Consider the following 27,138-nt stretch of genomic DNA (forward strand, 5'->3'; position numbering starts at 1 on the left):
GACATAGTTCCTATAAGGCTTAGGTTTGATGAAAATAAAGTAAAGCCTCACCTCGAGTCCTGTTAAGAAAGTATTTTGGGGATCACAAATCTCTATTGATGGATTTAAAATCAAATTTGAATGTCGATTATGAGATTTGAAGGTCAAAAAATGATGCCGATCTTGTTGATCCATGAATAACTATTTTAGGATTAGGTTTTGAAATCCCAATTTATTTTCACAACCAGCCAAGGCCATTTTGAAGTGGGACTTTACTTATTTTAAAAGGGCTGCAGCCCTATAAAAAAGATCTTTCCCTCTCTAAAAGTGGGTCATCAATTTTAATTTAAAAAGTGCTTCTCTCTTGCTTGTACTTTTCTACAATGAATGAAAAGAGGGCTACCAAGGCTCACGTTTTGTGATTGCATTCCAGATAAATATTACCCGTCTATGACGACTTGGAGCGTACGAAAGATAATTTTTTGTGTTAAATAGGAAAATATAGAAATAGAATATTTTTTTTAGTATAAGGCGGTCACAATTTATTTTGGTCGTTGAATGTGAAATTGGGTGGTTACATTCATTCCATTAATCAAGCTCTACCTACAAAAAGAAATTTTTTCTAATATCAAGGATATGCTGAAGTTATCAAATGTAGATGATTGTAAATAATTGTGACCTTTTTGTATTAATGATAAATAGTATCAAGGCCGTTAGAAATCTAATAGCTCTAATGTATCATAACATCCAAAAACTTTTTGCTTTTTGTAGTTTGAGCTTGAGTAATAGAGTAAATGCATCTATTTTTAGCTGCTTCACATCCAACAGTGCATATTATTTAGGACCACTTTATGCAAAAAATTCTTAAATTTAATTGATTATTTCACAAGGCACGAACGATCTTACTCGGCTGGCTTTTGAATGCCATTGCCGCGGGTCCGTCAACCTCTACTTTTTTTTTTTTTGTTCAGTGCTACATTTTATTTCTCCTTTTTTTTCCTAGTCTCTCTGCCATAGCCAGGACTTCTATGGATTTGAGTCAGCAGAAAGTGGGGTGCATCTTTCCCTCTCTAAGCTTCAAGGTTTTTTCATTGAATTCAGGTATTTGGGTTCTCTGATGTAGTGAGAGAAACAAACCTCTTATTAGTTGCAGGCGAGTTGAGGCATGAGATCTTCGAACTTGGGTTTTGTTGGGTGCTTCAAAATGGGATTCAAATGCTGGTGCAGATGGAGAGGGGATCGCCCTTTCTTTGTTTCCTTTGCGTTTTTGTTTTTTCTTTCATCTTTATTTGTCTGTGTAGCACTGGGGTCTCTGTTTGCCTGGTTAACCCTGCCTCCCTTTGAGAGGCTTTCTTCGAGTTCCTCGGGTTGTCGCATGGACGACGAAGGCTTGTGGTCGATTGGTATTTTTTATGGAAAGACTCCTTTCTCTCTCCAACCAATTGAATTGGTATTAACACTAATCCATTTCTCCATTTGATTGTGTTTGTCTCCCCCACTTGTGAATTTTCTTGGTTTCTTAGCATGTTTCTGTTCGAAACTTGAGCAGAGTAATGTTCAGAAGGATGGAAGCTCGGCATGGCCTGTTGCGAACCCTGTTGTTACCTGTGCCTTGCCCTCTGATGCTGGCTTTCCTGTCAACTTTGTTGCGGATCCTTTTCTTTTTATTCAGGTTTCTTTCTCAGTTATTCGTTTTCTTTCCCTGGGTTGCTTTGTACGTATATGCGATTTTTTTTGCACTTTGTATATTTTGAATCTTGTCTCTTTTTCTTCATCCTCTTTTTGTTTTTTCATTCTTGCATGTTTGGTTCTCCTTAGATGCTGTCAACGGCTTCTTCACACTTTGCATTATCAGTTTTGATTAGGATTGGTTTAACGCATTTTATTTACTGCATGAGAGATTCTGAATCTATCGCAGTTCTTAGCTTGGCTTTTCTGGGATCTGTTCTGTATGGCCTTTTGGTCTTTCGTTCCCGATTATGGCTCGCTCTGTGCTTATGTACTCCTCTCGTTGGGTGTTAGTTTGGCTTCCCCTTCGTTGCATCTCAACTAGTTTGAATCTGTTGTATCCGACACCTCTGTCCTGTACTCTGAAATATGGTCCTATTACACACACTAGTGATTTTGTTTGCTCATTGCTCTTTATTTGACATGCAGTCCTCAAATTGCCAATATGATGACATGATGGTAAATAAAAATTAAATGTGAAACAGATAGGTATAATTTATTTTCACCTTGTATATGGGTGCGGTTTGTGTAAGGTTGCAACTGTTTCCTTAATATATACAACAGAGATGTATTATGATTAGTAAAAATGTATTACTACTAAAATTGTTTGTTGTTATAAATAATTAGTTTTAAGAAAATTGTATATATTATGTAGTGTGATTTATCTTTTAAGTTTTGAAATGATGCCATCTTTTGGATTTTAGTCTGTCCTCTTCAATAGAGTGAGGGTTGTGCAGAAATTAGTGAGGGTTACACATATTTCATCTGGAAGTGCTCATAACTTTAAGATATCCTGCAGTTGCATCATTGAACCCCTATATCCTAGTCATTTATGAAGAGTCCAGCAAATGTGCATAAACATGGTAATTAAATCCAAATCCAAAAATGAGAACTAAATATCTAGCCAGATTAAGACCATGAACATCACTTGATATACCTTTTTGAAACTTGATTTATGGAGATTCATGATTCTAGGACTGAAGAAGGCTTTTGGGAACTAAGGACAGGAATTACAAGATTTAAGTTCCACTGGAAAATGCATGGGTGAAAAGCTGAAGGATGCGGGCTAATTTTTAAATTAATAATTGGTAAATGTAGGGATCAGTTGGATGGTCTTGTGTTTCTAAAGCCATGGGGTGCATCTGGGGGTCATGGGCCTAAACGTTGGGTTGTTAGAAGTGGCGCTTTAGCCTCTGGATTGGGAGAATTCTACTTTGGACTGCAGGGTTCCTCTTGTATTGATTATTTATCTTGGTGTCTTGCATATCTTGCAAAAAAGCATCGGAGAATAAGAGACTAGGATCAAGGAGAAATGGGCCTTTCTTGACATTTCTAATCCTTTGGGGGTAATCTTATTTTGTGCCCTAAGTTGTGAATAAACAAGTGGGAATGCAAATTGCAAAAACAGGTCCGGAATGAAACTTGGGATGACTTTGGTATGCTGGATGCAATGGTGAAGAAGAAAGGGCTGTCATGAGATCTCTATGGGCTAGAGTTTCAGGATGCAATTGTGAGGAAGAAAGGGCTGTCATGAGATCTCTATTGGATAGAGCTTCAAGAGGATGGTCGACTGTGACAGAGGGAACAGCGGAGGTGGTGTGGGTGAAGCATCACTATCAGGAAGTGGTGACTGGACTTTGGTTTCCATTCCTTCCCATAAATAGGATCTTCCTATCTGGAAAAACAATGTGGGATAGTTTTTTGATTGTTAAATATTGTGGGATATTTCTGTCAGCATGGGGATGTTGTTATCAATGCCAATTCTCTGAATGCAAAGCATGCTTGTGTTTTGTCAAGGGAAACACATTAGGGTGTATATTGTTTGAATAATGGGGTTGTTTAGTATGGGATTAGATATGTTCAATCATAAGGGTATGGCAGGTTGACTTGCTCTTGCTAGACGGGATGTATTGGGTTTATAGAGGGGTTTTTTGAGAAAGCTTTTATATGGAACACAATCGTGTAATTCCTGTCTATGTCCTTGGGAGGATGTGAAATTAAGGACTATCATGGGACAGGGTATAATGGGGGTTCTCAAGGAAGCTTTTTTTGGGGAGCATACCCTGTTCACACATTATGGGATGGGTACAATGGCTTCGACAATTTCTTATTTTACATGCATTAGAGAGGTGTGTGGGTGATAAATTAAATTGCACCTCCTAATGGTCTCCATTGGAGTTACCCAAAACAAATGGTCTCCATTGCCAATGAAGGAAAGAAAAAAAAGTTAAAGAACACAAGTAGAAGTATCAAAGATAACTTTATTTCATTGTAGAATCCTCTTTGTGGAACGAGCATTGATGATTTTATTTGGGTCCTCAGTGCATTCTGTTCTAGTAATCTGTTTGGGAGACCCAATTCAGGGTGTTTATTTCGTCCAAAAGAAAGTGGAAACCTCTTGATTCAGTCCTAATAATTCCTTACATGGTAGCATCAGAAGTTGGGAGAGTCTGCAGTCTAGTAGATAGCTGATAACCTATAAAAATAAGAGCTGCTTATTATTTCTGTGGGTTCCATGGGCTAGAATCTTTGAACTTGAGAGATTCCATTTGCTTGAACTAGTTGAAGAAACTTAGCCTTTGAAGCTAGAAGCATTCTTTGTGTTGAACATGTGATTCCACTATAATATTCACATCTTTATACAAGTGGATAAATGTGATCTGTTTTGTTTTTTTGGTCGCCAAGTGGTAAATTTGATATCCTATTCATGGTATTTTCTCTTAACCATTGACACACAAGTAGAGGATTGTTGTTATACCAGGCGATCTCCCTTGCATATCGGGTGCTATGGGTGCTGGTCTTGTGACTTGTGTTGAAAGGTTCTGTAATGATGCAAGCATTCATGGAAGTGGTGTAATGTTGCCTCCATTAGAAATCCACATGGAGAGTTAGCTACATCGGAGGAATGTTAGTTCTGTCATTATTCTTATGTTTGTTAAGAAAGACTAGTTCCATTGAAGCATCTCTTCTCACTTAAAAAGAATTCTTTGTTTCGTGTTGGGACGCTTCATAGGAGACACTTTTATGTTCTTTAGTGTTAGTGTTGTGGAAGAGGTTCTGCATGGCTTGATAGGTGATGTCGTGGTACTTTGATATTTGTGATATAGAAGTACTAGAGTGTCAACTGGGCATGTTTGCAATGTTGCCTTCAATGATATTGCTGTTCTTGTGTGCAGTGGCACCCCACTTAGAAGGCTATTCTTATTGCGATTGGTATGGGTCCTTTGAAGTGACCGAATTGTGCCATTGTATTAAGGATACTTTTGTAAGGTAGTTAAAACATACAACAACAACATATGGGAGAGAGGAGAGAGAATGACGGCAAAAAAATCTAAGTAGAAAAAGTAGGAGGTTTAGAAGGAGAGGGAGAGTCACATTGAGAGAAGGACGGGAGAGAGGTTGTCACGTTGGGTTCATCTGATCCACATGCCCCTCTCTTCGATAATATCATCATCATTTTAGCCTTTTCCCATTTAATTGGGTTCTGCTACATTAATCCTGGTTTTCCATTTTTCTTTATTAAAGGGCATGTCCTTAGTGAGGCCATAAATCCCTATATCTTTTTAGACTATTTCAAACCACGTTCTTTTTGGCCTACCCCTTGCCCTTTTCAGTTCTTCCACTTGAACTAACTCGCACCTCCTAACAGGTGCTGTACTTAGCCAACGCCACATATGGCCACCCCACCTAAGTTTACTGTCTCTCATTATCTTGCCTATTGGTGCCATGCCTAAATTCTCTCGAATAGATTCATTTCAAATTCTATCCCTTCTTGTCTTGCTACTCATTCATCTCAACATCCTCATCTCCGCTACATTCATTCTGTGGGTATATTGTTTTTTGTTCGCCTGACATTCCGCCCTATAAGCAAAGCTGGTCTTACCGCTGTCTTATAGAATTTTCCCTTCAGCCTCTTTGGTATGTGGCGATCACATAAAATTCCAGTTGCACATCTCCACTTCGCGCACCTAGCTCATTTTGTGTGTGACATCTTTGATCTCTCTATTTTCCTGAATTATCGACTCAAGATTTCGAAAATGCGGTCTTTTTTGTACTTCCTGGCCTTCAATCTTTACTACTTCCATATCTCTACTCCTATTATTATTAAATTTGCACTCCATAAAACCTTTGAATTCTAGAGCATCCCTCCAAAGTTCTAACTTTGTGCTGACGCCGTTTCGGGTTTCATTAATCAAAACTGTCATCTGCGAACAACATGCACCACGGTACCTCATCTTGTAGATGCTTAGTTAAGTTGTCCATAACTAAGACAAAGAGGTACAGGCTCAATGCTGACCCTTGATGTAGACCTATTGTCACTGAAAACTCACTCGTCTCTCCACAAGTTGTTCGTACACTAGTTACTGCTCTATTGTACATATCTCTCACCAACTCGATGTAGTGCCTAGAGACGCTTTTTTTTTCCAACACCCGCCAAATCAAATCTCGAGGTACTCTATCATAAGCTTTCTCTAGTGTGGAGGTCTTTTCCCTTCGCCCTAAACTTCTCAATCAGTTGCCTAAGTAGGAAAATCGCCTCAGTTGTTGACCTTCCTGGCATAAATCCAAATTGGTTTTCATAGACACTTGTTTCATGCCTTAGTCGTTGCTCAATGATTCTCTCCCAGAGCGTCATAGTATGGCTCATAAGCTTGATCCCTCGATAGTTTGCACAATTCTGTATGTCTCCGTTGTTCTTGTAAATATGTACCACAATACTTTCCTCTCTTCCATAATATATATTACTAAATTCTATTATTGTACAATAATGCCTTTAAGTAAGGAAAAAACAAATAAATCCTCTAGGATTTGAATACAGTAGAATAAAGGGCATAGATATCAATCATTCCCAGCTTGCTTAAGATCTTTTGAAGTCGAGGTTTTCTAATGACCTTGGTAAGAATGTCTGCTAGTTGGTCCACTGTTTTGACATATGGAAGGTAAAAATTTCTCTGTCAGCAACTCTTTCTCGAATGAAATGGGCCCCATTCAAAGGAAAACCAAGCTTTCCTAATAGGTTTTTTAGCCAAAGAAATTCACATGCAACCTGGGGGATGGATCAGTATGCTGGTTTTACACTTGAATACAACTGACTTTTTTTTTACTACTCCAACTCATAAGGTTGAGTAGAGTAGAGTAGCCGGATGTAGCTCTTCGGTCCATGATAAAACCAGCCAACTCTGCATCTTATAAGCTTTAACTAGCAAGTGCCATGATTATCAAACAACAGTCCTCTATCATATCTAAGAACTCTATAAGCTGCTTCAAGATGAGTGGTTCGTGGAGCATGCATGAGCAGATTAACCATGTTCACAGCATATCCAACTTCTAGACATGTAGATGAAAATATGTCAATCTACCTCCACATCATTGAGAGCTTCACCCCTTTGGTTTATGGTTTTGTTGCTTTGGAGTGTCAGCTAGTTTGGACCCAATCTTTCTTGTTTCCTTAAGGATGTCCAGTACATACTTCCTTTGGGAGACAAAGATTCCCCTCTTAGATCTGACTCTCCTATTTCAAGAAAATATTCCAATGGACCTAGTTCTTTAATGTCAAATTCCAGAAAGCTCTTGAGTTGTGGAATTCCCCTAGGGCAATTACTTTTTGCAACAATATCATCCACATACAGTCATAAAAAATGCTGCTTCCTGGCTGCCTAGGCAGCGAAGGAGCCCTAGGTGGGGCCTTAGGCAGGCATGTAGCTAGATGTGACTTAAAAAGCAAGGAAAAAGAAAAAAAAAGAAGAAAGAAAAACAATGACAAAGAGAAAGCCATGGCTTTTATTGCACTGTCTCTCCATTGCATTTAATGCACTCTTCATTGCACTCTCTTGTGGCACTCTCTCTCTTTCCACATTTATGGTACTCTCTCTATCCCTCTCTTTGTCACTCTCTCCCACACACACATGCTTCTCTCTTTCCACATTTGTTTTAATTGCATCTCCCTCTAGCTCCCCCACATCGCATCTATGACACTTTCTTTCTCCATCACACTTATGAGACTCTCTCTAATATGTGTCCTCTTTGCCCCCACATACTTCTCTGCCCTCTCCCCTATACACACTTCTCTTTATTGCATTTATTGTGTTCCCTCTCTTCACAATTGTTGCACACTCTCTGTCCCTCCATTGCATTTTATGATTCTCTCTTTTCTTTTATATATGGCTTCTTTCTCTCTCTTTGTGTTCCCTCCCCCCCTGGCCAAAAATAGGGAATAAAAAAGAAACCACTATAGGGTCACCTAGGTATCTGTATGCCAGCCTAGGCGGCTAATTCTGCTTTTTTTACCCTTGTCCACATATACAATTAGAACAGTGGTAGTGACCTTGGTATGTTTAACTGACAAACAAGGTATGGTCTGCATCAAGTATACCCAATTTTTTGAATAACACCACCAAACCTCTCAAACTAAGCTTGGGGAGATTGCTTTAGTCTATGGATGGCCTCCTTAACTTTCTAACTTTTCCCTTATATTTGGGAGCCATAAATCCAAGTGGAGGTAACCATGTACCCTTCTTAATGTAGTTCCCCATGAAGGAATCATTGTTGATATCCAGTTGGCGAAAACGACCACTCCAAGTTAGTTGCTAGAGACTAAAGGGCATGAATAGAGTTCATCTTAGGCACATGATTTCGTTAATAGGCATAGTTTCAAAAAGTGGTTCGCCTAGTGCCTAGGTAGGCCTGGGCGCATTGCCTAGACCTAGGTAGTAGCCCTTTTGGACGTTGGGTCCTTGGGCGGGTCGCCTTGGCCTAGGTGATGCTCCCACGCTCCCTAGCTCACCTAGGTTCTAGGTGGGTTTCTAACACTAGCCCTAGGTAGGCACCCAGCACCTTGCCTTGGGCAGGTGCTTAGGGATTGTGCTACCCTGGGGAAAAAATGCTCCTGGTGGAGCAACATTTTAGTCCTTTTTCCTATTAATGGAAGAGCCCTTATGGAAGATCCCTTATTAGGTGGGCGAAGTAGAGATGTACAAACGGAATTTTATGTGATCACTATATATCAATGAAGCTGAAGGGCAAGTTTTATAGGACAACTATGAGACCAGCTTTGCTCTATGGGGTGGAAAGTTGGGTGGTCAAGAAACAATATTCCCTTATAATGAGTGTAGCGGAGATGAGGATGCTGAGATGGATGAGTGGCAAGACAAGAAGGGATGAAATGAATACATTTGAGAAATTTAAGTGTTACACCAATAGGTGATAAGATGAGAGAGAGTAGACTTAGGTGGCTTGACCATAGGTGGTGCAAACCCAATACAACACCTGTTAGGAGGTGCGAGTCAGTTCAAGTGAAAGGCTCAAAAAAGAAAAGGAATAGGCCCAAAAGGACATGGTTGGAAGAGTGAGAAAAGATATGGGGACTTATGCCTCACTGAGGGTATGACCCTTAAAAGTGCAGAATGGCGGACCAGAATTCATGTAGCCGACCGCAATTAGTTGGGAAAAGGCTTTGACAATGATGATGATGATGATGGGGACAAGAGCTTGGAGGGGGGGGGGTTAAGTTTTAGTATTACCTAAACCCCTTTTTTACCTGGTTTTTACCTTTTTGAGTCCTCAAGTCTATTTTTCTTTTCTTTTTATTTTCCGGCTCTTTTGTATGTACCATGGAGTACAGAGTGTGTAAATTATGGACTGTGTTATGTTTAGTATGAAATTTGAATGTTGGATTATATTTTCCTATTTTTCTTAATGTGTTATGAACTAGTTGTCCAAATCTTAAATATATGGACCATTGTCCGTCTAGGCGGCTTTGCCAAAGCTGCCTAGACGGGGCATAAGAGGCCTCCCTTGGTGTGTTGCTCCTAGGTGCCTACCTATGCGGTCGCTCCAAGCGGGCGCTTAGCCTGCGCCTTGGAAGAAGTGACCAAGGTTACGTTCAAACATGTATATCTATTTCTCTCTAACTTTTGAGAGAAGACGTGTAACCATCTCATGAGTGACCCAAAGCCACATGTACAATCACATCTCTCTCTCTCAATCTCTCTAACTTTTGAGTGAAAGACATATGTCCATCTCATGTGCCTGCGGCCCCCTTTAAAAAGACAAAAACTGTTGACATGATACAAACCCGCAATGACATGTCTCTCTCTCATGCTGTCCAAAAAAATGAGTCACTTAAAGTTGGTTTTTCTCTCTCGTTGTCCTTACAAAAGAATAAGTTAAGTTGTTCTCTCTTTCTCTCTCTTACTTTTGGGGTGTCCTTAATTATTTTGTGGAAAAGTCAAGAGCATGAGGGTATTCAATATAGAAATGACAGATAAACTCATCACGTTCGCAGAAATGACATTGAAAAAGAAAACGAGACTGATCAAAATGAACTAACACCCATATCAAATCTACCTCTCAAATATTTAAAGGACAATAATAAAAGTGATGGGCATAATCGTTATGGTCATTTCAGTTGAATATGATTATGAAGAATCATTACAGAGAGAGAAAGAGGTGACCAAAGGGAGGGCAAGTTGCGCCTCGCCACCTAGGCGGCCAGGCCCCCAAAACGCTTAGGCGCCTACGCCTTTTTGAACATTGCTTGGACCTCAATATGAATTTTTTGTTGTGTATGGCGTATGGACTGATGGTATGGAGTGTATGGACTATGGATGGACTGTGTTATGCGTCACATTAAGAATGCATTTTTTACACATAATTTCGACCTAAAACAGTTGGATCAGACACCTCCTACCCCTATTCTTCCACTTGAGCTGCCCAGAAAATTGGGCGGCCTGCCCTGGCGGCCAATTAGGCGTTGGGCTGCCAAAACCCCCCTAACCGCCTAGGCACTGCCCGGCATTTTCTGGAACATTGGTAATAGTCTATTCTATAATTTTGAGTTAACCCCCTTGGTAACTAATTATGCCTTGTATCAATCAAATATACCATCAACTTATGCTTTACAGTCGAAACCCATTTAAAACCAACCAACTTCTTATTTTTAGGAGGGCATACAAGTTCTCAAGTACCATTCTCGATTAATGCCCTCATCTCCTCGCACATAGCCTCTTTCCACTTCGGATGAGCTAAAGCTTCGTCAACATTGGATGGAATACAAATAGAAAACTAGACATAGAAGCATGATAGAGAGAGGACAATTACTCATAAGAAACAAAATCACTAATTAGGTGTGCAGTGCAACTTTGTTTACCTTTTTGTGCAGCAATGGGCAGGTCATAATAATCACATTGAGATCTGGACGTATTTACCTAGATTAGAAGCGAGCAATTGGCTTGGTGGCCTGTCAGCTTTGGTCGTCTCGACTCCTTTTTGTTTCTGGCGAATGGACTTATAAGTGCCAGTTTGGATGTGTGCCAAAATTTGAATTTTTTTTTGGATTTCAAGAAAAAAAGATTGGGATAGGAGGTGGGAATTATTTGGGTAACCTTAGAAAATTTTCTATCTCATCCAAAAAACTTACTTTACCCTTAAAACCGCAAGCCAAAAAATTTGAGTCCCACTCAAATATTTTGGGCTTAAATGAATTTGTACTTGTAACATTGGGCCCACCTGCTCCTGCCCTTGCCTTCCAACACAAAATCCATCCAAACAACTCGGGACACACCTGATCGTCGTCCACTGCCTGCCACCCACCACCCTCCACCCTCCACCCTCCACATCAGATGATCCACCCTTGAATCTACATCCTTGAGCTTGTGGACGCCCTTGATGTTCTCATTTGACTTTGTAATAGAGAGATCATTGCACCATGGGCACCTCGGTCTACCACACTTTCTGGTAAATCTTAACTGGTTTATGGGCTTTCTTGGCACCTTTCGGACCGGTCAGGCATCTATAATACCGGATTTCAGATAGTTGCCATAGTGGTTCCTTACAAACCCATGTTGTCTGCCCTCTCTCATTCTCTCGCTAACTTTTGGGTTCTCTCTCACTCTCTCTCAAACTTCTGTACAATGGGATCCCGCTCTCTCTAATTCTTGGGCAATTGGTGTCTCTTACGTATAGGTGATTGGGTTTCTCTCACTAACTTTGTGCAATGGGTTTCTTTCTCTCCAACTTTTGCGTAACAGGTTTTCTCTCACTGACTTTTGTGCCCTTGGGGCTCTGAAAAGATGAATTTTGGCATTGGTTTTTATACAGAGACTTGTAGAGAGGGAAAGAGGGAGAGAGAATTAAAGAGAGAGAGAGAGAGTGGGAGACTTGGGGAGAAAGAAACTGAAGAGTTTGAGAGCAAAGGGATCATAAAGGCAATTTTGAGGGAGAATTTTTTGACTTGGGGTGTTACTTTAGTCTTATTCACTCGCTCTTTCTCTTTAAACTGTAATTCTTTTTCTTGAAATGTAGTCTTGATTAAATAAGAGTATGGATTACACAATGATTGCTTTTTCTTTACATGTGTTTGAAATGGGTGTTGATTCTGTGTATGCTATGCGTTTGATGATATTCCACTGTAAAGTATCCATACAAACATATCTAGCAAATTCTATTATTTTCACTGACATCAAAACAATCGACCAACACAATAAAATAAGATGAGAGTATTTCTCAATTGAGGATAAAAAAACTTATATTTTTTTTAGTTTGAAGGGTTTATTATTGGACATTCAAATTGGCCCCAAGTCTTTCTCTTTACCATCATGAGATTGCCTCCACTATCCTCCTGAGCTCTAGATCAAGACAAATAGCGATAGGAAGAGGAACGTGAGACCTCTCTTCCACATTATGCTACCCTTGAAGAGAGTTGGAACAAAAAAAGGAGTCGGCGCGAAAAGTTTACGTACTTCGAGGCAAATTTCATTCCAAACACTGAATCATAACATTTGCAACCGATTTGAGAAGACCAGTGGTTTAAAAAGCGAACCGCCCAATGCCTGGGTGGTCCAGAAGGCATGGGCGCATTGCCCAGGCCTAGGCAGCCAAAGTAGGTGGATATCCCTAGGCGTTTGCCTAGGTGCCTGGGAACTCGCCTAGGCAGGCGCCCAGCCTTGGGCAGCAATGCTACTTGTTGAGGGCACTTTTTAGTCATTTTTTTAATACTAAAGGGGCAAAATTATGGGTTTATGTTTATTTGAAACCTCAAACCCTTTAGAGCCTATTTTAGAGAGGGAAAAACCCAAAAAAAATAGTTTTTGGTGATTTCCATAGGATCGAAGGATTTCTCAAAGTTATGAGAAATTGATCTAAGCATCACCCATTGATATTAGATTTCATTTTGGATGTTTTATAAATCTATTAGAGAGTTTTTTAGAGGATTTTGAGTCCGTAGAAACTGGCCGCTCAGGTTTTGGGCACTCGCATAGGTGTTGGGCGGCCTGGACCGCCCCGGCAACCTAGGCTTTGCCTAGCACTTTTTGAACACTGGAGGAGACAGAAAATCAAGAAAGATCCATTTCACAGATTTATTATCCAACTTTATACAACACTGATCAAGAACATGAACAATGCAAACACAAACAAAGACTTTAGGGTGAACACTAAACCATAACTATTGGAAATGATTCCGAATCCGAATTGTTTTAGGATTCAGAATCGTGGAATCTCGGCCGGCTAGAAGATTCCTACTTTCAGAATCTACATCCGTATAAGTGGAATTGTGGGAAACGAGATTTCTATTGTAGAGGAATCGAGATTCAACCAAAATGGAATTTAGATCCTTCCATAGATGAAATTGAGATTCCTAGCTCTATGGAATCGAGTTTCTGATCTATTTAGAATCGATCAATATGGAAGAAAGATTCTGAGGTATTTGAAATCAAGATTCTTAGGCATTTTGGATCGAGATTCATGCTAGTTTGAAATCGAGATTTGACCCAGATTGGAAACAAGGTTCATATCAGTTCAAATTCGAGTTTCGACCCAATTGGCAATTGAGATTTGTGCCCCCCTATAATGAAGCATCAAGCAGACGCATGGATAGTTAGTTTTGATTCTTTGTTCTACTTGGCAAGGAAGTATTACCAAACCGTTTATAACTTACTACCAAAATAGTAGTCCAATAATGCCATACAAAATTAATTATGCAACAAAGAGTTTCAAGGCTATTCTTTGATTAACTTGGCACACAATATGTGTACATTATTTTTAAATTTCTCGACTTACAATCTCTCTAATGGATCATTACAGTACATGATTAATGAAATCAGCCTATAAAGAACGTAGGCCACTTGATTTTTATTGGTTATTTGCTGTCAAAAAATATGACATAAAAATGATTGCATCTTGTAACTTGAGATTGGGTGTCAATAATTTGATGCTTTAATATCGTAAGCATCAATTGTCGAAAACAAAGCGAGGTTTGACAAAGGAAACATCGCTTCTCCAAAAAAAAGAAAAGACGAGTGCAAACCCCAAAGATATTGAGGGCTTTGTGCTTTGTGATAATGAGGGTGAAGATGTGAAGGATTTGTATTTTTATATTCAAAGGACCAAGTTCCCTTGACTTTAATGCTTCAATGCTCTAATTATACCTACCTTTGTTACCTGCAAAAGGCATTAGAATTATACATGTCGAGTATCTCTTAGCTCTAAACATCTGAATTTGAAAGTTGTTGAACTAAAAATACTTTAGCACTGCGTTCATTAGATTACTATTTGGAGCACCTATAAACTATAGGAAACAATGTCCTCCAATTGGGATTCCAAATAATTGAATTAGAATCCATCAATGTTTGAGGTGAGATTGCAAGTACACGAATCATAGATTTCTGCACCTATGAACAACAATACTTGATTGCATGGAATCAAGACTCTAAAATAGTTAGCATCAAGATTCTATGGAGGTCGAAACAATATTTCATGTTGATTGAATCACAGTTCCCTGCTCTTATAAATCGAGGTACTTGATGCTGTAGATTTTGGATGCAAAACGAGATTTATTACATGTGGAATCGGGATCAATAGATGTGGAATCAAGACTCAATAAATTTTGGAATTGAGATTCGAAAAAGTTAGTACCGAGATTCCCTAAATAATGGGATTGAGATTCCCAAAAGGTTTAAAACGAGATTGTTAACTTAAGGAATCAAGATTCTTGGGTTCTAGGGAACGGGGTTCCATGAAGATTCCTTGTCAGAATTGCCGAATCGTGGTCTGAACATGAATCGCACCCTTGGCAGAGAGATTCTAGTAACTATGCACTAAACAGTGGACAATTAGGATGGAGAAATTTAGAACATGAGATGACATTCGATTGATAAGATAAGATGTGGTGTGCATAGGTTTGGACCAGAATCTCGTGGATATATTAATCCTCACGAGAAGAGCATGACTGACCTCTAAGTGCTCTCTAGCTTTCTTTTAGCCAGACCATTTTATTGTGTAGTGTATGAGCAAGAATTTTGATGTTCTATACCATATTCTTCCAAAAGGACAACAACACTCCAAGTGCCTTAGTTTTAGTATCAAACTGAGTGTTAATCATCTTATAAAATGCCTTGAAGATATTAGGAACTTCATATTTGGTCTTCAAAGGTAGATCTAAGCACATCAAGAGAATCATGCATAAAGGAAACAAAATATTGATAAACAAAAATAGATGTAACAGGAGAGTGACCCAAACATCAGAATGAAAAATAGCCAAAGGAGTGGTGCTTTTATTATTATTGGGTAAAAAAGAGTTTCTAGAATGTTTGGACAGCTCAAAGACCTGACATTGAAACTCTGACACGCTAGTTGAAATAAACACAACTGGTGAAACAGAACTTTCAAACACTAAATAGATAAAATGACCAAGTTGAAGATTGCTCTGCCAAATCCAATTTTTATTATGACTGGTCTTGGATTGAAGGACTTTGCTGAGTCTAGAACATAGAAACCAATAACTTCATTACCACTGCCAATTCTCTTCCTCGTATCTAGGTCCTGAAAACACAGTGGGAAGGAAAGAAGGTTACACTATAATTTAGGCTCTTGGGTAATATTACTGGAGATATTTTGTATGTTACTGAAGATATTTTGTAGTAGACCTTGGAACCAGAACTGATGACAATGGCATTTGAGGAGAATAGAAGGGAATGTCAGGCAGATACCCTGCCATCCAATTACCTGGGTGGCTGGAAGGGCCGCATCCTCTCTTTGTGGCTTGAGGGAACACAATATAGCTGCACTGGGTAAATGGTGGTGGCGTATGGCCACCCAAGCCAACTAATTTTGAATTCAGGCCCTTTGGCAAAAATACTGTCTTGGTTTTCTCCAGATGGGTACCTGATTGTAGGGCCAACAGCAGGTCTTTTGGGGCTTGGAAATCTATCCTCATCTCCTTCAGCCTCTTCAAAACCAACAACCGCTTCCATCACTGGGAGGGTCATCGAGTTAGGTCTTCTAGTTTGACCTCTGGATTGGGCATGCCCCTCTTAAAGACCTCTTCCCTTCCCTCTTTCTCGTAAAACAAAATCTCCTTGCCACTGTGGTTGACAAATTGGTCACCATGGGACCCTCTAGAGTATGGAAACCCACCATTAGGAGACCTCTTTCTGACTTTAAGGTCACGGAATTCCTTATCCTATCATCTCTTCTCCATACCACCTTCCTTTTCCCCCTTGGCATGGACCAAGTCATCTGTTGCCCCTTTCCTTTGAGGGTCTTCTCAGTCTCCTCTTTCTACCACAGACTTTTACAATCCCCACTTTTCCCCTCTCCCCTACCTACATCGTTGCTTAGGCCTAGTCCTCCATTGCACCCCCTTAGATCCAAGTTTTCAATTGGATAGCTCTTTCAGAAAGCCCTCATGGTAGCTCAGCTTCAAAGAAGGGGCTTGCCCATACCTAACAGATTTATGATGTGTACAGTTGATGAAGAATGCAATGCCCACCTCTTCATCCACTGCCCCCAGGCTCTGGACCTCTGGGGTGCCCTCCTTCAACTGTTCAGTTGGCAATGGGTAACCCCTAAGTCGATCCTCTCCTCTTCAGTTCCCTACAACCCTTCCCCTGGCTGAAATCTGGCATTCTCTTGTGGAATGCGTCCGTAGCAGCAACTCTCTGAGTCATCTGGACCGAGAGAAACAGTAAGATCTTATGTGGTGAAAGGTCCACCCGGCAGCCCTTTTGACAAAATCAAATCCTTGGTCATCTTTTAGGTGGGCAATCACAAACTTTTCAAGGGCTTCCCCCATTCTGCCTTCGTCCAGGATTGGCAAGCATTGCTATGCTCAAGGCAGTATCACATTCCCTGCGCTTCTTTGTGGAGACCACCTGAACCAGGCTTGTCCAAATTGAATTTCAACGGTTGCTCTCTTGGCAATGCTGGATACACAGGCATTGGTGGATCAATCTGAGATCATGAGGATCGGACCTTTGCCTCATTCTCCAAACACATAGGCTACATTGATTCGCAGTCAGTAGAGGCCCTAGCCCTTCTTGAGGGGCTCAAAACCTTCAACCCCCAGTGGAGCCCAATTTTAATTGTCAAGAAAGACTCCAAGAATATTATTTCCTGGGCCTCAGGCTGCTCCACCTGCCCTTGGACACAGAATGACTTTCGTTGAATTCTCTCCCAGATACGCTTTTTGTAGCACTGTAGAAGGGACTCTCACTTTTGGACCTACCATTAATCTACTCATCCTCTTGGTGGTTTTTTTTACAGTGCTACTTGTCTGTGGGTAGCCTTTCTTCATTTTGTAAAGAGCTCTCACTCAGAGGAAGGCTATTTTTTGTATAGAACTCCCCGCATGTAAGAAGCCTATTTTTTGGTGACCTGTCATCCCTTCTCCTACTCCATAGAAAAGTTAACATATTAAAGGAAAAAAGGGTTCCACTCCTACTCGTTAACATATATAAAATAAAGTCCTGGCAGTATAGCCTTTCACCTTCGAAGTCACTTTTGGACGTTGCTGTTGACTTTTAAGTGGAAGTTCTGAGTGTACACATGTAAGTATTAAAAAAAAAAAAAAAGAAAGAAAAGAAACTTTAGTAATCACTTCTCTGAGAGTGAACGACTGAAATTGCAATTATGAACCTAGAAAAGTTATGGTGGCTTCTAGAAAACTTCTAATAATGTGGAATAAAAGCTTTAATACTGTTGAACCAAACTACGCACACCTATCATACATTTGGACAGGTTTCACTCTTATGAGATGGGGAAAGTACAGAAAAATTACAGAATACTAAGGTTTCTGATTTCTCTGATTCGGATACCATGGAAAAGTGGTTGAAAGAATCGTTGAAAGAATGAATCATTGAAAGAATGTAATCCTTCCTCAAGACGGTTCTATATGCATACAATTTGTCTCCTCCTGGTTGATAATTAAGTACATGCATCTAGATGAAATGAACAATACATTTGTAAGGTATAAAAAGACCTAAAATAAGAAGCACCATGGAAACACAAAAAATTGGCAGAACTCGACCACTCGACATCCACAAAATGAGGAGTTCAAAGAAAAAGTATGCTCACTATGCAGATGGTCAATGCTCGATCTTGCATGTTCCTTGCTTTTTCTGGTTGATGCAGCATTGATTGTCAATTTGCTTCTATGATAGATTTCATAATTTTGCATTGAAGTGATAGTCTTTCCAAAAGGACTTTGCAGGAATTTATTAACATTAGAACATTCTTTGAATATATGGAGCTTTCTTCTCCGACCTTCCACTTTGAGCGTTCAAGGAAGGTTACACAAATTCGTTGCTTTTCTACAGCCCTAAATATTTCTGAATGTCATGTCTGAGGTTCTCATTGTATTGTTGAAACTTCTTGTTTTTGTTTTTTGCTATAGAATTCCCTATCTTCCTTATTCGTTTTTGTTTTAATTTATAATTGGTGATTCACAGGGATACACTCTGTATTTATTTTTTGAGGCTAAGAATACTCTTACAATGCAAGGAGATATAGCAGTCGCAAGAAGTGTTGATAATGGTGCCACGTGGGAGTATTTGGGTGTTTCTTTGGATGAGGAATGGCATCTTTCATACCCATATGTTTTCAGCTATCGTGACCAGGTGAGAAAAAGATTTCGAGCACCTACTTTGGATTCTTTTGAGGTTTGCACCTGTTGTGAAGTGTGCAGTGTTAATGGTTACTTGGTGTCTATTTTATCCTTATCATGATTTCCAAATGTCTCAGGACCATGAAATGTCGTAGATGCTTCATCAACTTGTAGACTTTGAAAACTAACAGAAACATTTCATCTGGGATGATGTGGACATACATTTATTTATGGCTCCTTAATCAGGGTAAAATGGTAGGTGACTAGGAAATTATCGAATAATTCATAGGTTCGTTGCCAAACATTTGATATGCTTAGAAGGAAATTAATTCGATTGAGCCTGCCACCAGCAGATAGATAATCCAACATCATGCATAGCGCAAGTGTGTCAGAAATAAATTAGGAGGAGAAAATAGAACTGTGTTAGGAATAGTTTTGGGGAGAAGATTTGGCCACTCAGTTTTTCAACAATCCACCCACTGTGTGACCCAAAGCATGCGTGGTGGTATCAATGCCTATGTCCCGTTTTGGTCACCCAATCTATTAGATGGATTATTAAAAGAGCAACTAGACATTGTTTTTCCCCCTCAATGTTCGTCGCTTTCACTCTCTCTCTCTCTCTCTCTCTCTCTCTCTATCTTTTCTGAGCTTAATCTCTCAACCTGTTTGTCCCTCGTATCAACTTTTTCCCTTTCCCTTTTTCTATTTCACCTGGTACACGTTTGTGTGTCTCTGTACTTTGTGCACCTTGATGTACACTAATTGAAGTTCAATTAAAAGCTAATTATCAAAATAATAAAACGTGAGTGGCATATTCTGGACCCATGGATTCTTTGATGGTCTAAAAAATATATCAAGGGCTATGGTGTGGCTTCTTGGTGCAAGGTGTAAAGGGCAGTAGTCTTAGAAATAGATAGCAAAAAAGGTGTGGCTTCTTGGTGCAAGGTGTAAAGGGCAGTAGTCTTAGAAATAGATAGCAAAAAAGAAAATCATAACCTTAGGTTGAAAGATAAAGTGAAAAAAAAAAAAGTAACAGAAAAATTTGGGGAAAGTATTACTATCTCATATGTACCACTGGTCTTCTCACAACGTGATTTGCTCCTCCTATGATTCTTCTCTAACTATTGAACATGTATTTCTATTTTCTAGGTTAGCATCTTCTCTTGTCCACAACTTCTCATCCCCAAATCTTATATTTTAGACGGGCATATTATTTTATCTCAAGTATTTCTGAAGGGCTATTAGAGAACTACCTACTGGCCATTGGAGAAACACCTACAGGATATTGGAGAGCTACTTACTGGCCTTTTCTCTCACCACTTCCTCTTGCGTGGTTTACAGAGGAATCTTGCATGGGGCTTCAAACCATCCATGAAATGTAAAGCTACATGAACCTTGAGTTCAATGACCTATGCTAGATCAACTTTCAATAAGCAATAACAAAATATGATGCCTATTATGGTCCATTAATCATCGGAACTGGATGCAGGTGTACATGATGCCTGAGGGCAATAAAAAAGGGGATCTTCGGCTCTACCGAGCACTTCATTTTCCTCTCCAATGGAAATTGGAGAGGGTATTGTTGAAGAAACCGCTGATCGATGCTTCTATGATTCAATATGAAGGTTATTACTGGCTCTTCGGCTCAGATTTCAGTCGGTTTGGTGCCCAGAAGAATGCGGAGTTGGAAATATGGTATAGTAGCTCTCCTCTTGGCCCTTGGAAACAGCATAAACACAACCCTGTACTTAATGGAAATCGAACCCTAGGTGCCCGTAATGCTGGACGCCCTTTTATATATGAAGGGTACATTTATCGTCCTGGTCAGGACTGTGGGGAGACCTATGGCCATCGTGTTCGCCTCTTTAAAGTGGAATTACTAAGCCCTGATAAATTTCAAGAAGTTGAAGTTCTTCTTGGTATTGAAGAGTCAAAGAAAGGACGCAATGCTTGGAATGGCCTACGCTACCATCACTTGGATGTTCAGCAATTACCGTCTGGCGATTACATAGCTGTAATGGATGGGGACCGGGTTCCTTCTGGGGATTCCACAAGAAGGCTTGTTCTTGGTTTCACTGGTCTTCTAATTTTGTTTACCCTTGTTATGGTCATGGGTTTCTTGGTTGGTGCTGTTAATTTTCCTCCCTTGAGCTGGTGCACATGTTATGTTAGGAAAAGCTACCCTTTGTGGTTTTGGGCACACCCCCAATTTGGTTCGAAGCTTCGAAGGGCCTTTACATCCTTGAATAGAACAAGCTCTTCCATCAGAGGCAGGATGAAGCCGAGGTCATGTTTTGGTATCTCAATTCTGTGCAGTCTCTCAGTTCTAGCTGTGGTAGTGATATGCATATCTGTTGGGTATTTGTTTGGAGGCAATGGCTCTGAAGAGGCATATCCACTGAAAGGGGACTATTCTCAGTTCACACTTGTCACGATGACTTATGAGGCTAGGCTGTGGAACCTGAAACTCTATGTAAAGCACTACTCTCGTTGCTCATCAGTGAGAGAGATAGTCGTGGTTTGGAACAAGGGCACCCCTCCAGAAACCAATGAGTTCGACTCTTCGGTCCCTGTTCGTATACGTGTCGAACCCAAAAACTCTTTGAACAATCGTTTCAAGGTGGACCCACTTATTAAGACAAGGGCAGTGCTTGAGCTCGATGATGATATAATGATGACGTGTGATGATGTAGAGAGAGGTTTTAGGGTTTGGCGTGAGCACCCAGAGAGGATTGTGGGATTCTATCCTCGGTTCATTGAGGGGTCTCCTTTGGAGTATAGAGACGAACGATATGCACGACGAAGAAATGGATATAATATTATATTGACTGGTGCTGCATTTTTGGATGCTAGTTTTGCATTTGAGAGATATTGGAGTGTGGATGCGAAAGAAGGGAGAGGAGTTGTTGACCAGTATTTCAACTGTGAGGATATGCTTATGAATTTCCTTTATGCAAACTCTAGCATGCACCGGACTGTAGAGTATGTTCATCCAGCTTGGGCCATAGACACATCAAAGATATCAGGTGTTGCCATAAGTAGGGATACTCAAATGCACTATAGGATAAGGACCAATTGCTTGCTCAAGTTCTCTAAAATGTATGGGTATCTTCCTTCGAGGAAATGGGAGTTTGGAAGCAGGAAAGATGGGTGGGATGTGTAGGTTGGGCTACACTAAGAAATGCAATTTAGATATCCCTTTCATGGTGCGCTGCTCCGACAACTGGCTTGCTTAAGAGTCTCATATATGTTCTGTGTGTTAAATAGAGAATTGGGCAAAAATGACCATGGATGGTGTCCTGTGAATGTGAGGATGGGTATGCTTTATTGGTCAATGTTTTGCATGTTGCTTGGAAAGTGCTTTGCAGTAGTTCTTAGAGGCTCCTTAGAACACAGGCTTGTTGAGTTGTAAACTACCAGAAAAAAAAAAAAAGAAATAGAAAAAATACCAGATTTTTTTTTTTATTCCTTTTTGTTTTTTTGAATTGTAAATTCTCCGTGCTTATTGGTTGGTAGACAAAATTACGGTTCAACGTTCGGAGCTCGTGGTGGTTAACGCTATTGCTTTTGTATAAATTGAAATTTTGTCATGTTTCAAATAACACTTGATAAAAAAAAAATGAATCTTGTTTGTTAGGGTAGGTCAAGTTATTGAAATATCCTTATTTAGAGTTCAGAAATATCCTTATTTAGGGTTCCCAAATGTAAATAGAGGCAATTTGGGTATATTAAAAATATTTTTGATGAAGCATTTGAGTGAAATCAAACTGTAAATGTAAACCCTCGTATCTTAGTTAGGATCTTTTGAGCCACCCCTTAAGCAATTTTGTAAGTGGTTTCGACCCCTGAAATGATATTTTCCCAATCTTTTATGTTGGCACTTTCGGGCAAGGAATTTAAATTCAAGAAGCATCAATATAGGGATTTTGAAAATTTACAAAATGCCCTATAAAATATGGAATTTTTAAAAAATTCCTACATAAGTGGTGTTTTACATTCAAGTCCTACCTTTTTCTTATTTTTTATTTCTCATTTTACCACCAGTTTGTACATATAATGTTTTTTTTTTTTAAGAGTTAAAAAGCATTTGAGACATTGGGCATTTGAATATCTCACTTTTGTAATTGAGGTAGTTCCGACATTGGATGCCCAACTACTCTGATTAAAGAAAGGGCAAATGTGGACGATTTAGTCATCTAATGCCGGAAATTTGCCCATAAGAGTACTTTGGACATCAAATATTTGTATAGCTCTCACTCAAAAAAAAAAAAAAAAAAGGCAAATATGGGCGCGCTTCGAACATCCTATGTCTAAACTGGCCACATTTGTCTTCTATCATTTAGTCCAAAAGAGTCGTTCAGTCATCCAGTTTGGATATTGGATGCCCTAATCGTTTCTTTCAGTGAAAGATATATTTTAGCTTTTAGATCTTGGTCAAATGATTAAGAGCGCATATTATTAAGCTCAAATTTTAAATATCCATGCTTATCACCACCAGGCACTCATAAAAATATAGAAACAATTCAATAAAAATAAAATGAGTAAAATATTGGGGGTATCGAGGTTATTTCTATTTTCTACATTTTACATGTGCTTGATGGTGATTACTGTGGATGCCCAAAATATGGGCTTAATCTAAATTTTAAAATCTAATAGGCACCCTCAAACTTTCATTACGGATTGGCAAGGTTAACTCTCTCTCTCTTATTTGTTTTTAATTTTTTGAGTGAATGCCCAAACTACTCATTTGGGCAAGAAGAAGAAAGACGAGTGTGGGTTTTTTAGACTTTTTTTTTTTTTTTGGTTTTTTTTTTAGTGTTAACTAAGAGATTTTGTGATTTTGTTAAAAGAGTTATGCAATGAGAAATGTACAAGAAAGAGGAGAAAAAGAAGAGGTGGACAAAACAAAATCATATAGCTATTGAAAAGGAAAGAAAGGCCCAAAAAAAGGAGCCCGGAGAAAGAGGGAAGAAGGTTGTCAAGGGATCCAAGAAGGCCTGTGTTGCCAATTGAACTATTACCTTCAGAATTTTACCTTTAGCTTTTAGATCTTGGTCAAATGATTAAGAGCGCATATTATTAAGCTCAAATTTTAAATATCCATGCTTATCACCACCATGCACTCATAAAAATATAGAAACAATTCAATAAAAATAAAATGAGTAAAATATTGGGGGTATCGAGGTTATTTCTATTTTCTACATTTTACATGTGCTTGATGGTGATTACTGTGGATGCCCAAAATATGGGCTTAATCTAAATTTTAAAATCTAATAGGCACCCTCAAACTTTCATTACGGATTGGCAAGGTTAACTCTCTCTCTCTTATTTGTTTTTAATTTTTTGAGTGAATGCCCAAACTACTCATTTGGGCAAGAAGAAGAAAGACGAGTGTGGGTTTTTTAGACTTTTTTTTTTTTTTTGGTTTTTTTAGTGTTAACTAAGAGATTTTGTGATTTTGTTAAAAGAGTTATGCAATGAGAAATGTACAAGAAAGAGGAGAAAAAGAAGAGGTGGACAAAACAAAATCATATAGCTATTGAAAAGGAAAGAAAGGCCCAAAAAAAGGAGCCCGGAGAAAGAGGGAAGAAGGTTGTCAAGGGATCCAAGAAGGCCTGTGTTGCCAATTGAACTATTACCTTCAGAATTTTACCCATTTAATTGGTGTGATCTAGTTGGTAGGCTTGGGATGTTTCTTGACTACCACATTCTCCCCTTACTCCTTGTTATACATGAGTTATTCTTCAAGACCCCTCAGAAATCTCACCTTTCTCTTGCCTGTTAGACAACCACTATCCTGATCTTTGATTTGAGTGAACCTAAGTATGGTTAGATCGGCCAGTTCCAGTTTTAGATGGTTTTAGTAATCGACTGGTATTTAAAATAAAAAAAAAAAAAAAAAAAATGTATATAAAATCTCAAAAATAAAGAATTTGGTTTGTATTTTGATCATTAATACTCACTTTTACGTTTTTCCATCTTTTTCAGAAAATTTTAAAATACCTCTAGGCACAAATCAATTTCATTCATTTCAATCTTCATTTGAATGTGTTTTATTTTAATCACTCTTTATATATATATATATATATATATATGGGAAATGACCTTGTGAGACCCACACACCCATGTGTGTAGGACCCTAAAGAATCACTATTAAATTTGGTACAGATCTCCAGAAAAGTCAAGTCCCACACCCATGTGATAACTTTTCTAGAAATCTGTGTCAAATTTAATGGTGATCTATATATATATATATTTATTTATTATTATTATTTTTCAACACTTTTTCGACCGCCCAAAACTAGTTCTGTTAAGACGGTTTGATTTTGGAGATACTGATTGGAATACATTGCAATCCTAGCTCTTTCCACAGTTACCAAATGAGTACTGCAACTGTATAGCCTGACCTCTAATTCAGGCAATGGTGGAGAAGCATATTGCAGAAATAAGCTCCTCACAGATTATGGCACCACCCAATAGAAGTTAGAAAGCTTTAAGCAGCTAGTGCCATAATGCTGGTGTGAAGGGGCAATGTAGGAAGTGATCGTCATAAGTATCTTTCTCCGCTTTACGGAGAGAGGACAAGAGTTGGTTAGGATCAATGCTTTTCTTATTAGATAATCAATAATCAAGGCCCTGTTTCTAATGGTGAGCCAGATGAAAGCCTTGGTTTTATGGGTTGTTGGAAACAACCATGCCTTATTTGTTGTACGCATGGGCCAATATATCAATATGCTTGTATTTGATTGTACAGTGACTTCATTGAGAAGTTCCGATTATGAATTAGCTCGTAAATTACTTTATAAGGTCTGTTGAGGGCCGTAGAAGAGACCTCACAACAACTATAATAGCACTATATGTCGATCCCATTTAGTAACATGATGCTAAGGTTTATATTCTAGATATCTACTGACCCTATTACATTCACCATATTTTCACTGTCTCACTAGTTCTAGTAGCATTACTATGTAAATAAGGGAATTGGATTCAAAGTGGCACTTCACATATCCACTTGGAGAGCTAGAATTTGGTCCTTGATTCCCAAACCAGGACACTGTTGTATCTAGCAAATAGGGGTCTGCAAAAGTTAATACTTTTTCCTACAAAAGAATGCTAACTTGCAGGTAGATAGCCATTTGATAGAATCCCCTCCTTGTCAGCCATACTTGTTTTCTACCAAAAAGTTCTATAGTGTTGACTTGTTTTCTACCACCCCTCCACCACCATGTTGTCAGAAGATTTTCATTCATAGGTTTAGCCTTCGCATTCATTGATCCCCTGAACCATTCCAAATGAGACCCCTCATCATACTTCCAATCTATTGATAACAACAATGGGGGCTCGGGGCCCCTAGCAAAAAAAAATAATACATTGGCAAGTTAGATGATGGAGCTGCCTTAATGAGTGTGTTCCTTCTCCCAAATGATAGGTACTTCGATTTTCATAAGTCCAACTTATGTTGGAAGCTCTCAATAACTAGGTGCCATATTGCTGGAGACGACCTACCTTCTACTAGTTGCTTCCCTAGATACCTGGTTGGGAGAGAGTCTTTAAGCATAACTAAACCAGGCTGCGTTGGAATAGACATCTTCTGACAAATAATTGATCCCTATGGATTTCATCTTCTTCATATTGAACTTTTTGCCCAAGATTAGTTCATGGTATTTGAGAAAGAGCTATAGATTCTTCACTTCGTATTGTAGGTGCGAGGTGATTGGACAATTTACCGAGGTAGAGAATCCTCCAAGGAGACCATTGGTGTTCATTGAATGTGTCCTTAAGTTGAAGGACACTACCAGGATAAAGAGGAAGAGTGTGTTAATCGTTTGGTACCTTTGAACAAGCCAAAATATCTCTATTCCAAAAGGATTTGAGTAAAATCTCGATAAGAAAGATCCACCGATCAATAGTTTGCATATAAGGCTGACATCTCTTGATGTACATATCGAATAGATAGTCTCTTGAACAATCAAAATATTGTCTATGATTTGTCGGTCCTTCACAAATATTGATTGAAGTTATGAGACGAGGCATTAGAGCACCTATTTTAATCTATTGGCCAAAACTTTCGCAATAATTTTATAAAAACTTACTAAGAAGGAGATAGGTCTACTGTTGTTTAGTGATTGGATGCATTTATTCTAGGGACCAATGTATATGAAGGCTGACTTCATGTTTTTGTTAATTGTTCCCTCATTAAGAAATTTTTAAAAAGCAATGTTATATAATCTCCAACTGTATTCCAATCCGTATGGAAAATGACAAGTGGGAAGCCTGTTAGCATATATATATATATATATATCTCTTGATTATATGGGTATATATCTCTTGATAAGATTAAGTGTCTAGAACTATGATAAGATTAGTTAGTAATTATCAATAGCTGATAAGATTAGGTGTTAGTTAGTAATTATCAATAACTGTTAGTGTCTATCTAGAACTGTTACTAGCAGTATATTTATACGAGGTATTGTATATTCTTTATTCATTAATAAAGAGAGAGAGTTCTTTGTAGTATTCTGATTTTCTGACATGGTATCAGAGCCATAGGC

At 38.9% G+C, this 27,138-nt stretch overlaps 1 protein-coding gene and 1 long non-coding RNA gene across 3 annotated transcripts; one reads left to right on the plus strand and one right to left on the minus strand.

Annotated features, from left to right (window-relative positions):
- The first annotated feature begins 1,148 nt into the window (after positions 1–1,148).
- Positions 1,149–22,051, plus strand: LOC18448160 (glucosamine inositolphosphorylceramide transferase 1). 2 transcript variants are annotated; one of them, XM_088867577.1, is made up of 5 exons: positions 1,149–1,429; positions 1,529–1,651; positions 18,432–18,599; positions 19,736–19,964; positions 20,076–22,051. In XM_088867577.1, the coding sequence occupies exon 5, from the start codon at positions 20,082–20,084 to the stop codon at positions 21,747–21,749; it is 1,668 nt and encodes a 555-aa protein (XP_088723703.1). In that variant the 5' UTR covers positions 1,149–1,429; positions 1,529–1,651; positions 18,432–18,599; positions 19,736–19,964; positions 20,076–20,081; the 3' UTR covers positions 21,750–22,051. The 2 variants fall into 2 exon arrangements, with proteins under 2 accessions (XP_088723703.1, XP_020531678.2); XM_020676019.2 differs by lacking the exon at positions 19,736–19,964.
- LOC148781994 (uncharacterized) lies at positions 15,238–18,287 on the minus strand. Its single transcript, XR_016056062.1, has 2 exons — positions 18,058–18,287; positions 15,238–17,517 (listed from the first exon to the last, which is right to left on the minus strand). It is a non-coding gene; the product is annotated as an uncharacterized LOC148781994 (long non-coding RNA).
- Positions 22,052–27,138: the final 5,087 nt, after the last annotated feature.

Source organism: Amborella trichopoda, chromosome 5 (genome assembly GCF_054954075.1).
Source record: "Amborella trichopoda isolate Santa Cruz 75 chromosome 5, AtrichopodaSantaCruz75HAP2 v2.0, whole genome shotgun sequence".
NCBI classification, from domain to species: Eukaryota; Viridiplantae; Streptophyta; class Magnoliopsida; order Amborellales; family Amborellaceae; genus Amborella; species Amborella trichopoda.